Source organism: Sorex fumeus, unplaced genomic scaffold (assembly GCF_029834395.1).
Source record: "Sorex fumeus unplaced genomic scaffold, SorFum_2.1 ptg000047l, whole genome shotgun sequence".
In the NCBI taxonomy this organism is placed as follows: Eukaryota; Metazoa; Chordata; class Mammalia; order Eulipotyphla; family Soricidae; genus Sorex; species Sorex fumeus.
In genome coordinates this window covers 2,319,326-2,332,751 of record NW_026606104.1, presented here as the reverse complement: position 1 = coordinate 2,332,751, position 13,426 = coordinate 2,319,326, and the positions used below count along the sequence as shown (strand labels likewise).

Here is a 13,426-nt window from a genome sequence, read left to right as displayed (position 1 = left end):
AAAAAAACTTAAGCTCTCTCTCCCCCTCCCTCTCTCTCCCCCTCTCCCTCCCTTCTTCTCCCTCTCTTCCTCTCTCTCCCTCACTCTCATTCTCCCTTTCTCTCTCCCCTTCCCTTCCCTCCTTCTCTCCCCTTCCCTCCCTCTTCCCCCTTCCCTTCCCTCCCTGGCCCCTCTCTCTGCTTCTCTCCAGCATAAAAAATAGTTAAATTAAATATCCGTGAGAAAGACCATTACAAAATTGTTCAAAATTGGATTTCAGTCATATAATGATCCAGCACCCATCCCTCTCTCTACCAGTGTACATTTCTCACACCATCCCCCATTTCTCTACCACCATCCCCCAACACCCCCCCCCCAATCCCAGCCTCCCTCTATGGGAGGCACTTTCCGTCTTGCGCTCTCTCTCTCTCTCTCTCTCTCTCTCTCTCTCTCTCTCTCTCTCTCATTTTCCTTTTGTGCATTATGGTTTTCAACACAAGTGCCAAGAGGTCATGGTGTTTGTTCAGGGCATTCAGTATTTTTATCGGGAAGGTAAGGCTGGAGAGTACTTTTCAATTGGGTGGCTGCTTTGAGTTATGAATGTGACTGCTGAGGCTTCCGGAAGTACAAGGAGGTGAGGGGAGGTATCTCATACCAACTCCAAGAAAGCCTGGAAATTTCAGTCACAAAACCTGCATACCTAAGTTTTCAGCAGATTATATCTTGGTGTATTAAGTGTGTTATAATGTGTCACAATTAGAGGCCGCCCCAAAAGCCTCTATCCCTCTCGGAGAGCCTAGCAAGCTACTGAGAGTATTCTGCCCTCACGGCAGAGCCTGGCATGCTCTCCGTTGTGCATTACATATGCCAAAACCAGTAATTACAATGGATCTCATTCCCCTGACCCTGAAGGAGTCACCAATATGACAGCATTAAGAAGGATGAAGAAGGAGAGGCTGATAAAATCTCAAGGCTGAACTAGGCTGCCAAAACGAAGAAGGACAAAAATGATTGTCTGTACTTTCAATGCACGTATGCTGGCATCAGTTGCATCCATGGAGGACCTGATGGTACAAGTGCGAAAGATCAAGTACAGCATCATTGGTCTGACCGAGACAAGAAGGCATCAATCACATCACGCCGTTTTCGACACTGGAGAAAAATTGTTCCTCAGAACATGCGATAAAAGAGGCATCAGAGGCGTCAGTGTCCTTGTCAACACGAACTTGGCCATGAGCATTGATTCATTTGAATGCCTAACAACCCAAATCGGATGATTACACTTGAATAGATGTGACTCACTGCCGGCCACATTAGATATGCCAAAACCAGTAATTACAATGGGTCTCATTTCCCTGACCCTGAAGGAATCACCAATCTATCTTCATTGTCTACGCACCAACATCCAATTATGATGAAGGAGAAATTGAAAAGTTCTACATGGAGCTGGAGAAGTTCTATAAAGAAGACCACATCTTCTGCAAGATCATTGTTGGTGTTTTTAATGCCAAGATAGGACCGAGAAGATCAGCCGAAGAACTCCACATCGGGACCTATGGCCTAGAATGGAACGAACAGGGTGAGAGACTGTCTGAGTTCATCATGTCGACCAAGGCCATCCATGGTAATTCACAGTTCCAGAAGGTCGAATCTAAATGTTGGACATGGGAGTCTCCCTGCGGACGGTTCCACAACGAAACTGACCACATCATATTCAACTGATGGTCTTGCCTGACCCATGTCGCCATTGTCCCAAAATTCCAAACGGGATCGGACCACCGTCTCCTTCATGAGAGATAGCCACACACACACACACAAACACGCACACACACACACACACAAAAGCCTGTCTTCGAAAACTCTTGAGCTTATTCACCAATGCGGTTTGGCGCATGCCTCAGGCAACCTCAAGCAAACATCTGAGCTCGCAAAGCAGTGCAAAGATGCGATAAATGAAGACCTCAAAGAGAGAAGAGCAGAAGTGCTGAGAGATGCAGCAGAAGCTGGGAAGTGCATTCGCAACGCCCACCTGTCCTTCACCAACTACAAGACCAAGATGACTGCCCTCCGACGTCCTGATGGATCTATCACATCTTCCAGAAGGGCAATGGAGAAGATTATCCATGACTTCTACTCAGATCTCTTTGACAGCCATGTCCACCTACCAAATTCCGCAGGATGGGTATGTCATTCCCAATGTTCTCCCTTCCAAAATCCGACACACCATTTCATCGGTAAAGAAACAAACAGCACCTGGCCCAGACAAGGTCAGACCTGAACACCTGAAGAACCTGTCGTCAGTACTGGCTTGGCTCTTCACATGCTACCTGTCTGAATGCAAGGTTCCGTCTCAATGGAAAACCAGCAGGACTGTACTACTGTACAAGAAGGGAGACATCCACAACATTGGCAACTATTGCCCGATCTGCCTATTGTCTGTCATCTACAAGCTATTCACTCAGTCATCCTGAATAGGATTGGCAGAACACTAGATGAAGGACAACAATGCGAGCAAGCCAGTTTTCAAAAAGGATTCAGCATGATTGACCATATCCACACAATAACCAAGCTCATTGAGGTTTCTCGGGAGTTCAAGATGCCGCTCTGTCTAATGTTCATTGATTTAAAGAAGGCCTTTGATTCTGTTGAGACAGAAGCAGTCATTGAAACCCTAGCCAATCAGGGCATTCAAACTCAATACATCAGGATCCTCTGTGAGCTGTATTACAGATTCACTACCAGGATCTTACCATTCTACAAAGAAGTGATCATCCATGTCAAGAGAGGGTTTCGGCAGGGTGATACCATTTCACCAAAACTCTTCAGTGCCACCCTTGAGAACATCTTGAGACTACTGGAATGGGAAGGAATGGGAGTGAAGATAGATGGTCGGAAACTACACCACCTCCGCTTTGCTGATGACATCGTTCTAATAACATCAAACATTAGCCAAGCGGCACAAATGCTGGCTGACTTCAACCGTGAGTGTGGAAAGGTCGGACTACAGCTGAATCTCACGAAGACAATGTTTATGAGAAATGGTCTCATTCCTGATGTTCCATTCACTCTCAACAGGACAAACATCTCCAAATGCAACAGTTATGTGTACCTAGGTCGAGAAGTCAACGTGATGAATGACCTGGCACCTGAGTTGCGCAGGAGGAAGAGAGTGGCTTGGAACACCTTCAAGAGCGTGGAAGAAATAGCTAAGAGGACGAAAAACATCTGGCTCCAAGCACATCTTTTCAATTCCACTGTTCTTCCTGTATTAACATACGCTTCAGAGACCTGGGCCCTACGGAAACAGGATGAGAACGCTATTCGGGTCTCCCAAAGAGGAATCCAAAGAGCTATGCTTGGAGTATCACGTTTCACTCAAATGAGAGAAAGAATTTGGAGTTCCGACCTCCGTCGACAGTCAAGAATCTGGGACGCTGTTTCATTTGCCAAGTTGTAGAAAATCAGATGGGCTGGACACGTAATGAGACAACTGCTGGACTAGAGCCGTTACCAACTGGATTCCACAGGATGTCAAAAGACCGCGGGGCCGCCCACCTACAAGATGGTCAGACTTCTTCGTCAAGACCCTAACGATGGGTTTGAGGCTCTTCATGTTCCTAGAACAAACAGATGCCATTGGGCTACACTAGCACACAACAAGGATAAATGGAGACATTACTGGCGCCCGCTCGAGCAAATCGATGATTAACGGGAAGTCAAGTGATATCTTGGTGAGGTCCATCCTGAGATGGTAGAGTCAGGTTGGGGGTACAGGGGTGATTTTGGATTGTGGAAGCAAGCAGCTGCTGGGGGCTCTACTTGGGCAGGCCCCTGGCCAACCTGACCCCATCTGATTTACCTGGGTCTGTTCAGCCACGCATTGTTCCGAGTTTAACTGTGGGTTTTGATTTCTTTTGAGATTTATTTATGGGTCTCTGAGCAAGGCCAGTGGTAGAGTTTACATGGAGGCATTAGAGTTGGTTCATGGGGGTGACTGCCAGTGCTTCTATGAGTATTGGGAAGTAGAAGGAGATAGTCCATCCCAACTCCAAGAAAGCCTGGAGTTTTCAGTCACAGAATGTGCATACCTGAATTTTTATCAGATTATATCTTGGTGAGGCCCGCCCTGAGACCGTGGAGTCAGGCTGGGGATACAGTGACAATTTTGGATTGTGGAAGCAAGTGGCTTCCAGGGGCTCTATGTGAGCAGGCACCAATCTAACTTGCTCCCCTCCGATTTACCCCAGTCTGTTCAGCCATGTGTGAGTCTGAGATTAACTGCAGCTTTTGATCTCTTTCAAGATTTATTTATGGGTCTCTGAAATAAGGCCAATAAATGAGCTTGTGTTGCTGAGCCAGAAGTGGTTTGTGGGCATGAACCCCACATACCTAACCTTTGGCTGTTTTTTTGGTAAATTTGGACCCAAGTTGTTGGGGTCTGGCCAAAGGCACAGCAGCAATTTTGGTGTATCAGGGACCCTGAAGGCACCATCCGGCTGCTGGTGCACACTCACCCTGCAGGTACAGGTTGACCTGCTGGTGACACCATAACCCGCCCCCCCACCCCCAAGCTAGAAAGTTTCTATTGAATGTGAGTTACTTAGAAAGATGTGGGGGAGAGAAAGAAAGAGAGGAATATGTGTTTTAGAGAAAACACAGATTTCGCTAGAGTGGACAAGGCAGAGAGAGAGAGATACATGTTCAAGAAAGAACTGGGGCATGAAGAGAAAACCCCAAATAGTATTTGGATGAAGCTTTTATACAATTCTTCCAAATGTTCTTTTTACAGCCCTCCACCACACACACCCGGGAATTTGCATACATAAAAGTTCATCTGGGCATTGTCACAGGAAAGCCTGGCACTGTTGATGGTCTTCTCAGAAGACCTCTTGATGTTTGTCTTCATAATCTCATAGATTCTTGTATAGCTTCTCCTTTTCTGAGGGGGCCATTCTTCTCTGAGTGGGTCCTTGGATTTCTGCATTGAGTAGAGCATCGATTTTTCCCCTCCAAAGAACTCAGGATTTGCATGCCAAGGGGCTGTGGTTTTCATGTCTTTGGGTTGCTTCAGGGTTTAGCAATCTCTTAACATTTATTATTTCCCAAAAGTACAATACCAGGACCACTTACCTATCCATCTGCAACATTTCCTTCCCCTCTAGAGATTCCTGCAATGGAGGTATGGCTCCTTAAAAATTAAATGGAGAGGCATTAGAAAGATAGAACAGCAGGTTTCATCCTGGTACCCCTTATGGTCCCCCAAACCCACCAAGGGTGATCCCTGAGCACAGAGCCAGGAGTGAGCCCTGAGCATCACTGTGTATGACCCCAAATCAAAACAAACAAAGAAAAATCCAATCAAATGAGGTATGACAAGAATATGAAAAAGGAAGACCCAAAATATCTCCCAAGTGAAGAAATAGCCAGGTCAATAGCCACCGGAGAAGTGAATTTAGGCCTTTATATAAATCTCTTGCCTGAGGTGTATATTGTATATGGAAAGTAAAAGGATGGGATGCAGAGTAGAACACTTTGGGCTCTAAAAAATATATATCCTTGTTTACTTCTTAGCCTTTATGTTCCGCTCTGTGTGGTAGCCACCAGTTACATGGAACTATTTAAATGAAATTAAACAGAAATAGGCATTCGCTTGACCAGTCATAGCAGCACATATCAGAGGTCGATACCCACATGTGGCTCATGACTGCCTCACTGGTGTGGCTGAGGAACATTTCCCACGTTTTAGGAAGCACTCCTGGACAGAGAAGGATTAGAGGTATGAGGGCACTAGGAAGTGGTGCTTAAGTTCTGCCCCTTCCAGGACCAATCTCCTAAAGGACTTTGGGTGAAAGTTAACCTGTTTTCTCCCTGCTACCTCCTTCTCACATCACACAGAGCAGCTGAGCTATGCGTATAGCCAAGCTGCCTGGCCCACGGCCTCTCCGTCCCTCTCCTGCTTGTTGGGAGGCTGGCTCCCTACTCCACCCGTCTAGTCCCTGGAAAACATTTCCATCAACTTTCACCTAGTTTCCTGGTCCCAGAATCAAAAAAGGGCGTGGCTTAGATCTAAAATCCTGAACAGGTAAGAAGAGAAGGCAGAGCTTGGAGTAAAGGTAAGGAGCCAGGGAGGTGGTTTGAAGGACTGGAGTGCAGACTTTGCATATGGCACCCAGGTTTGATCCCCTTGACTCTCATGGTCCCATGAGCAATTGAGAATTGTTCCCTAGTCCCACTGGATCAAAACCACCATAGCAACTGAGCTAGAAAACAGACACCTTGGTCAAGAAAACCAGACAGAACCAGGAGAGAGTGAAAGGTAAACACAAATGACTGACATAGAAAACAATCTGTCTCTTAATCTCACTTTCTATTCAATTTACATGAATTTTATGGAGTCTGAGGTTTGGAATTAGCAATGCGACAGTTGGTAGGAAAGCTAACACCCAGAGATAGGTCTGTCTGCAAAGATTTCAATTAGCCAGTTCAGCATGATATCGGTGGGCCCCATGGGTGGCTCATGTGAGTGGGAAGGAGATGGTCACTATCTCCCAATACACCTCTGCCACCCAGGACCCAGGCTTACTGGGTTCTTGTCTCACTCGCAGAAAGGAATTTCAGGAGTAGACAAGTAGTGAAGTAAATAGATTTTATTTAGAGGGTTTTTGAAGGTGTGGAGGATTAAAGGGACAGAGAGAGAGAGAGAGAGAGAGAGAGAGAGAGAGAGAGAGAGAGAGAGCGCAATGCGCTCAAGAGAGAATGTGGGTTTCTCCAAGAGTGGAGAGAGCCACTACATACATCCCATCATTAGATAGGAAAGCATAAAAGTACACATCTCAAGAGGGGAGATGCGGGTGACACATGTGCTCGGGCACCACATGTGCTCGGCCATGTGGGCACAGGCAGCACATGCGCTTGGGCAGCATATGAGTACTTTCCTTTGTTCCAGGTGTCTTTTATAGGCTCTTCTAGGGTTGTCTTGATTCAGGAGTTCTGGAGTCTTCTTGGGGCTGGATCATATTTTAATCAGATTAAAGGAGAAGTCCCAGAGTCTGAGGAACTTCATGGGGAAGGGTCCAACCTCCTCAGGATCTGCTAAAGGTCTTATCAGGTCTGTTTTCTGTAACCACAGGGTGGATCAGTCTTCTTTCCTCCCAGAAGTTCTGTTGACCTATGTTTTATTGCTGAGGGCCTTACCCTATCTGCCTACATCAAGCAAACCATCCTCCACTTCAACTCAACCCCTGCCTCCCAAAAATGGAGGCCAGTATGTATAGCTCAATCAAGTACATGCTTTGCATGCAAAAGGCCTGGGTTTATCCCAGCACTACATAGTCTTCTGCACAGCAGGGAGTGACACTCCTGGGCCTCGAGCACCCACCTAGCCAGGTGTAGCACCCAAACAAAGACTGGGTCAGGGAGATACCTCAGAGGACTGGAGTGTGTGGGAGCACCTGCTCCATTCCGGACCTCATAGGGCTCCAAGTACCTCATGCTATTAATTCCCTCCCCCCCCCCCCCCAAAGAAAGCAGTCAGGGATCAGAAGTATGCAATCTTTTGCTACATCAGAAGTCTCATCCTAATCACTTATGTTTTGGGGTCATACCCCACGATGATCAGGGTTTACTCTTGACTTTACATTCAGGAATTCCTCCTGGCATGGCTCAGGGGACCATATGTAGTGCCAAGAATTACAGGTTAGTTGTATAAAAGGCAAGCACCCCGCCCGCTGTACTCTCTCTCTGGCACTTTGGACACACATGAGGTCCTGGATTCAATTCCCCACATTTAAAAAAAATCATTTTAATCAGAGGTGAAATGGTGGTATCCATCTATTGTTTTCACCCTATAAGTGAAAAAACAGGAACTGCAGAGGCATATCCTAACGGATGAGGGTGGGGTTGAATCGTCAGCATTACTGACTCGTGATAAGTGCTGGGAGGGGCGCCGAGCTAGAACTCTTGAGTAAGAATAGCTGCCTGGGAAAAATTCAATACCCACAACTCTGCATCATTAAGTCCTGAATAATTATTTTGTTATGTCTTAGTGCATAAAAGCTGGGTTTAAACTGGGGGTGGGGAAACTTAGAATGAAACCACATTGAGTAGCAATCTCTATTTTGCTCTATTACATTCCTTTACAAACTTCGTTTTCCTTTTTTCAAAAGTTCATTAAATTATGCCCTCCAGGGGCTGGAGAGATAGTACAGTGGGTAGGGCATTTGCCTTTTTGAGGTGTTCCACCTGGGTTCCATCCTCAGTATTTCATATGGTCCCCTGAGCACCCCTCCTGAACACCCCCCCAAGAATAATACCCAAGTACAGAGACAGTAATCACCCTGAGCACTGCTGGGTTTAACCCCCAAAACCAAAAAAAAAATAAAATACATTCCAAAATTAAAAAGGTTTGGTATCAGCTATAGATGTAGCTTAATACTAGCTTAATAAAAACTCTACGATTTTTTTTTTTTTGCTTCTACAATTCTTTAGGGCAAGGAAGTAATGTAAAATGCAGTTTAAATTCCTTGCCATTTCACCCCCAACACACACCAGCCCACATTAACTACATCTGTCATTCGTGTTCCAAGAGAATATGGTCTCAATATTTCCAGAACATGAATTGTGAAGTAGAATTCTCTGAAGCACACTTCGATTAACTTCTCTAACACCCTTCTCACAGACAAGAAAACACAACTTTGACAATTAAAAAAAAAACTTTTTATTTTTTAATTTTTTTTATAAAGAATAACTCCACCTGGGGTGAAAATAATATCTGGTTATATACAAAATAGTTTTATCATACAAAAAGATAAACAATTTAAAAAACAAAAGTGTGAAACCACCTTCAGTCCACCTATTTTCACAGGAAAGGCTGGAACTCAGTGCTCTGACACAGGACAGTGAACAAAGTGCTAAGGCTGAAGGTGACTAAACAAGTGTGGGGTCCACGTCTGCCAACGCTGAGAGGAAGGGGGCTCGGGGATCCTGGAAGATGTACTCTGTAGTTTCTCGTGGCACTGTGGGAGGCTCAAAGCAGTGTTTGGATGTCTCCACCAAGTCCTCCTCAGGTTTGAAGTCACAGTGAGCAGGAAGACAGCAGCACCCCTTTCTCTGCGTAGTGTCAGAATTTCATAATTCTATACACTAGAACAGTCTCCAAAGTAAGGAGTAACACTTTTTTTCTTTTGTCATTGTACTCACTCCTAGAGGCAGACTAGATTTCGCTTACACTTGAGATAGATAAACCAAATAATAAAAAAAAAGTTTACAGAACTAAAGTGCGAAGAACATCACCTTAGAATCAATTCCAAGGAGTCACATGAAAAAAAAAAACCACATTTTCCCATATAAAAACCGTTTGACACAGAACACAGTGCAGAAAGTTCTGAAATTGGCTTAAGACCTTTGGTGGGGTTTAGTTACTATTGCTTTAAGACAGAATAAAGTACATTCTAAGCAAAGACAACCTGAGAGTGTCTCCCCTTTAATTCACATAGGAAGCTCTCTCTAAAGTCCACACCAAATCAGCCCTAAAGGGGTTATTTTTTTCTTCTTTCTGTAATAGTGTACAAAAGGCAATACTGATTTGAGCACCTTCTGTCCCTAAGTTTTAGCCATTGTTTGTTTTTTCCTTTCCTTTTTTCCCCACTTGCTAAACCCACTCTGTGCCATGTAATACAGAAGTTCAAGATCTGATGTTGATACAATTTGTAATCCCTTTCAAAATGTCTTGGAAAGACCAATGAGAAAGGTTACTTCCACCCCTTACACTCAAAACTACTGAAAATGCCTTAAAGTTTTGAGAATCTGAGAAAGGGCGATGGGCCTGGGCTTTTCTAGTTGTTTTTAAACCCATCCGATAGCAGAACCCTTATAGCACGCATCTCACTGCTTGAGGATGGATGAATACCCTTTAAGGCCCAGGAGACTGCCAGCTAATCACCTCCAACATCTGGGGAGTGAGAGGCGGGGTGGGCCCAAGACCCCATTGTAGAAACTGCAGAGTCTCTGAAAAGGCGGCCAGGAGAGAAGGCAGAGAGAAACAAGTAGGGACAGCTAGCTGCTGCTTCTGTTCCTCGTGTTCACTGCACATTGTTGTTGAGGATGGAGGGATCCACCTGGGAGGAAACACAGATTTGGGGTTAGAACTCCAAGAACCCAGTTGAGCGATCCTAAACCAAGCCAACTTCCTATACAAGACAGTAGTACAAAACACCATAGGATAAAACAGCGAGTCTCACCTCAGTGTACGTGGGTGGTGGCATGAACTTGAACTCAGGAGCGTACATGAAAATAGGGCTGTCCTGAGAACCTTCTGCGTCTTCTAGCAGAGGAGTGGTGGGGCTCTCCAGTCTGTGATCTTCAGGAATGATGTCCATATAGCAAGGGGGAGCTAGGCAGAGAAAATAGGGAGGTAAGCAGTCTGGTCCCCAAAGCCCAACGATCCCACTTCCATAAACCCAGGCAGGCTAGAGGTGAAGAAAACATCAGATCTGGCTCACCTTCTGGTGTGTCGGGGATGTTCAGGTCTACCCAGCTCATCTCAGAGCTCGTTCTGCTGGCCATGCTGGATGTTCGACTGCTGAGACCCGACCGGCTGCCAATCACCAAGGGCAGGTCAAGGATGACTTTCTTGGATCCAGGAACACTCACGTAGATCTGGAAAGGAAGGAGGTAGTCGTTAAACATAGAGAAAGTAGAGAAAACACCTCTGCTTTTACACACGGGTCAGTACTCTCTGGGAGCCCATTCCAGCCACTTACCAATAAGGAATATTCAACTCGAAGGATGTTGCAACCCAGGATAGAAGGCCTGATCTTCTGTACCCGCAGGCTCTTGCCCCGCCATGAAGCACAGGTTCCTGAGATAATATGGTTGCCTCGAACTGAGGACAACTTCTGGGTTAGCACCTTGGTCTGGCCATTGGCAAGATAGGTGTGCCGGGCTACAATGGCGGCCTTGGGGACCACAATGCGGGAACACGTATTCTCAAAATCAGCATGGATGGAAATCTCATCCCCTAAGCAACAAGAAAGGTGAAAGCTTATTAATTGATGCTGGTTAATAGGAAATGAGTTTCCTTCTGTCCCCCACCCCTCTAGCTCTCACCTCCTCCCCCAGTCCCATAATTCTGAGGGTACCACAAAGTTCTTACCTTCACAGAAGCCTTTTCTGTCAATGCGGGCAGACACAGACACCCGCCCATCAGGAATGAACATGCAAGAAACTCTCTTCTCTTTTTTTGCAGACACAGGCGCCTATGAAGGAGCAGGGGAGAAAAGGTGTTTTGAGTCTTTCTGATATTAACTTCTCTTTTCCCACTTCCTGCCCTGTCTGCAACTTTCCTTCCCCACTTCAGGCGTTAGGGCTGGCTTCTTTGGTGAGCGCTACACTCAAAAACACTTGAACCCAGGAAAGAAATCTCCAAATGAACCTCACCATTAACTCAGGAGTGGTGACATCCACTAGATCCATCACTTCAAAGTTCTTCTTTATCTCTTGAGTTGGCTGGCTAGGGCGATCCAGAAAAGCTTTCACCCAGTAGTCTACACATCCGTACTTTCCTTTGAAGGATGTTCCCAGAGGTCTGTGTGGAAAGAAAGGAAACCGCCATAAAATGCTGTCCAAGAACAGGGGGGACTGAAAGCAAGAGACGGGTCCAGACGTGTATTTCTAAGATACCTACCCCTGAGGAAGCTCGAAGCCAAACTTGTACTCATAGGTGTTTCCAGGCCTCATGATTACCATCTCGTTCTCACCTGAAGAGAGAAGCAAGCAGGTATTAGGTTTCTCCTTCCACTTAACATGAATCTCCTGGGTCAGGGATTCTTGGGTAGTATGTGTCGAGTGCAAAGGTGCCTGTCCCCATTCCACTCCTTATGTTCTTAAATGGGGTGTGTGGGGGGATTCCCTGGGCAAAAACTGTAGGAAAATGCAATGCTGAGAGGCTCAACAAGACCAACAAAGTCACCACCATCTAAAACTGAAATTAGGTAAAGGTCGGTGGCGAAATTCACAAGAAAAAATTAAAACATCTAAGGTAATGGTAATCTTCGCAGCACAGTGCCTTAAGAAACTACACAGAGCACCAGGTTTTTGGTTTTTTTGTGATTTTGGACGGGGAGGGGGGGCGCTCTTTGTAAATATAAACTGGGAGAGGTAAGGAAGCAACAGAACTCTAAACACTCAAAACACTCAACCTAAACAACTTAAGAGCATTTGCTTAGGGGTGCATTATGCCTCCCCCGGTTTGATTTCCCAGGCCACATTCAATCGCGGGATGGAGACTGGAGGAGGGGGGCGCACTCACCGGCCGGCTCTTCCTCCAGGACGAGCGTGTCTTCGTAGCGCAGGTAGTCGAGGGTCTGCTTGCACTGCTGCGAGCCCTGCATCCACAGGACCTTGGCCACCCCGCATGCCAGGATCCGCACGGCCTTGACGCGGGTCACCTCGCACACCTCCACCGCCACTCGGCCCGTCACCTTTTCCCCGCTGCCGTACACCTTTTCTGGGTCATTAAAGACCACCTCGAAAGACTTAATCTTCTTGAACATCACCATGATAGGGGTGGGTGGCGCTCGTGGGGGGAAAGCAAAACCCCAAATTCCCAAGACTCCTTGGCAGTGAATGAAGATGGGTTCACTCGGGAACTGTCTACCGAATGTTGGGATGCGTTCCCCAAACTGGAATTCGCGGGCTATGCCAAAAGAAGTCGAGGAAAAGACTCTTTCTTGCCCCCACCAGCTGGAGCACGGCTCGCAACCTGAGTTCTCTCCGAGGGCTCGAGAGGACAATTCCACCCGCAAGCCGGAAACGGCTTTTTATAGTGCCCGGGGCTGGCAGGGCAGCAAGAGCGGCGTCCCGGAGGCTCGTGCTGCCCTCGTGCACAGCGCTCCCATTGGCTGCCCGGTGCTGTTTACCGGGCGTTCGACCAATCAGCGGGGGCGCCGCGGCGCGTGGACAAGGTGTGCTCCTGGCGGTGGAAACGCTGGTTCGCCTCTGCCTCGTTGGGAGGAGGGGGGGCAGAGGCGGCCCGTGGGCCGCGAGGACTCGGGCGTCGCCCACCCCTAAATTTGCCCCGAATAAGAAGCCGCGGGGGGGGGGGGGGGGGTCCTATGTTGGGTGCTTCTGGGGGTTCTTAGCTAAAAGGACATTGTGCTTGGAGAAAAGGTCAAGCCCTGCCAGTGCCATTAATCTTGGGAGGCAGCCGTGCCCCTCCTGGCTCACAAATTGCGAGTCGAGTGAAAAACAATCCCGCGGCCCAGAGGAAAACTTTCGGATTCGAGCGGGGGCGGGGGGGGAGGGGAGGAGGGCGCTGTTGTTGCTGGCTTGGAGGCACTCCTTTGTCCTCCGTCCCGCAACTCCATTAAAAGATAAAACACAGAAAGGAAAGGGCTTGGTGCTGAGACACCTGGCCGCGAACGTTAGTGCTCCCCTCGCTGCGGTGTGC

The 13,426-nt window shown here is 47.1% G+C and overlaps 1 protein-coding gene across 1 annotated transcript; it reads right to left on the bottom strand.

The window, feature by feature from the left end:
- Positions 1-8,681: 8,681 nt before the first annotated feature.
- Positions 8,682-12,755, bottom strand: TXNIP (thioredoxin interacting protein). Its single transcript, XM_056123256.1, has 8 exons — positions 12,287-12,755; positions 11,663-11,735; positions 11,416-11,563; positions 11,132-11,234; positions 10,740-10,996; positions 10,479-10,635; positions 10,218-10,369; positions 8,682-10,094 (listed from the first exon to the last, which is right to left on the bottom strand). The coding sequence occupies exons 1-8, from the start codon at positions 12,534-12,536 to the stop codon at positions 10,059-10,061; spliced, it is 1,176 nt and encodes a 391-aa protein (XP_055979231.1). The 5' UTR covers positions 12,537-12,755; the 3' UTR covers positions 8,682-10,058.
- Positions 12,756-13,426: the final 671 nt, after the last annotated feature.

Coding starts and splice junctions, on each gene's coding strand:
- TXNIP (XM_056123256.1), bottom strand. CDS start 12,536: ATGGTGATGTTCAAGAAGATTAAGTCTTTCGAGGTGGTCTTTAATGAC. Junction 10,997..11,131: donor CAGAAAAGGCTTCTGTGAAG/GTAAGAACTTTG, acceptor CTTGTTGCTTAG/GGGATGAGATTTCCATCCAT. Junction 10,636..10,739: donor GAGTTGAATATTCCTTATTG/GTAAGTGGCTGG, acceptor CTTCCTTTCCAG/ATCTACGTGAGTGTTCCTGG.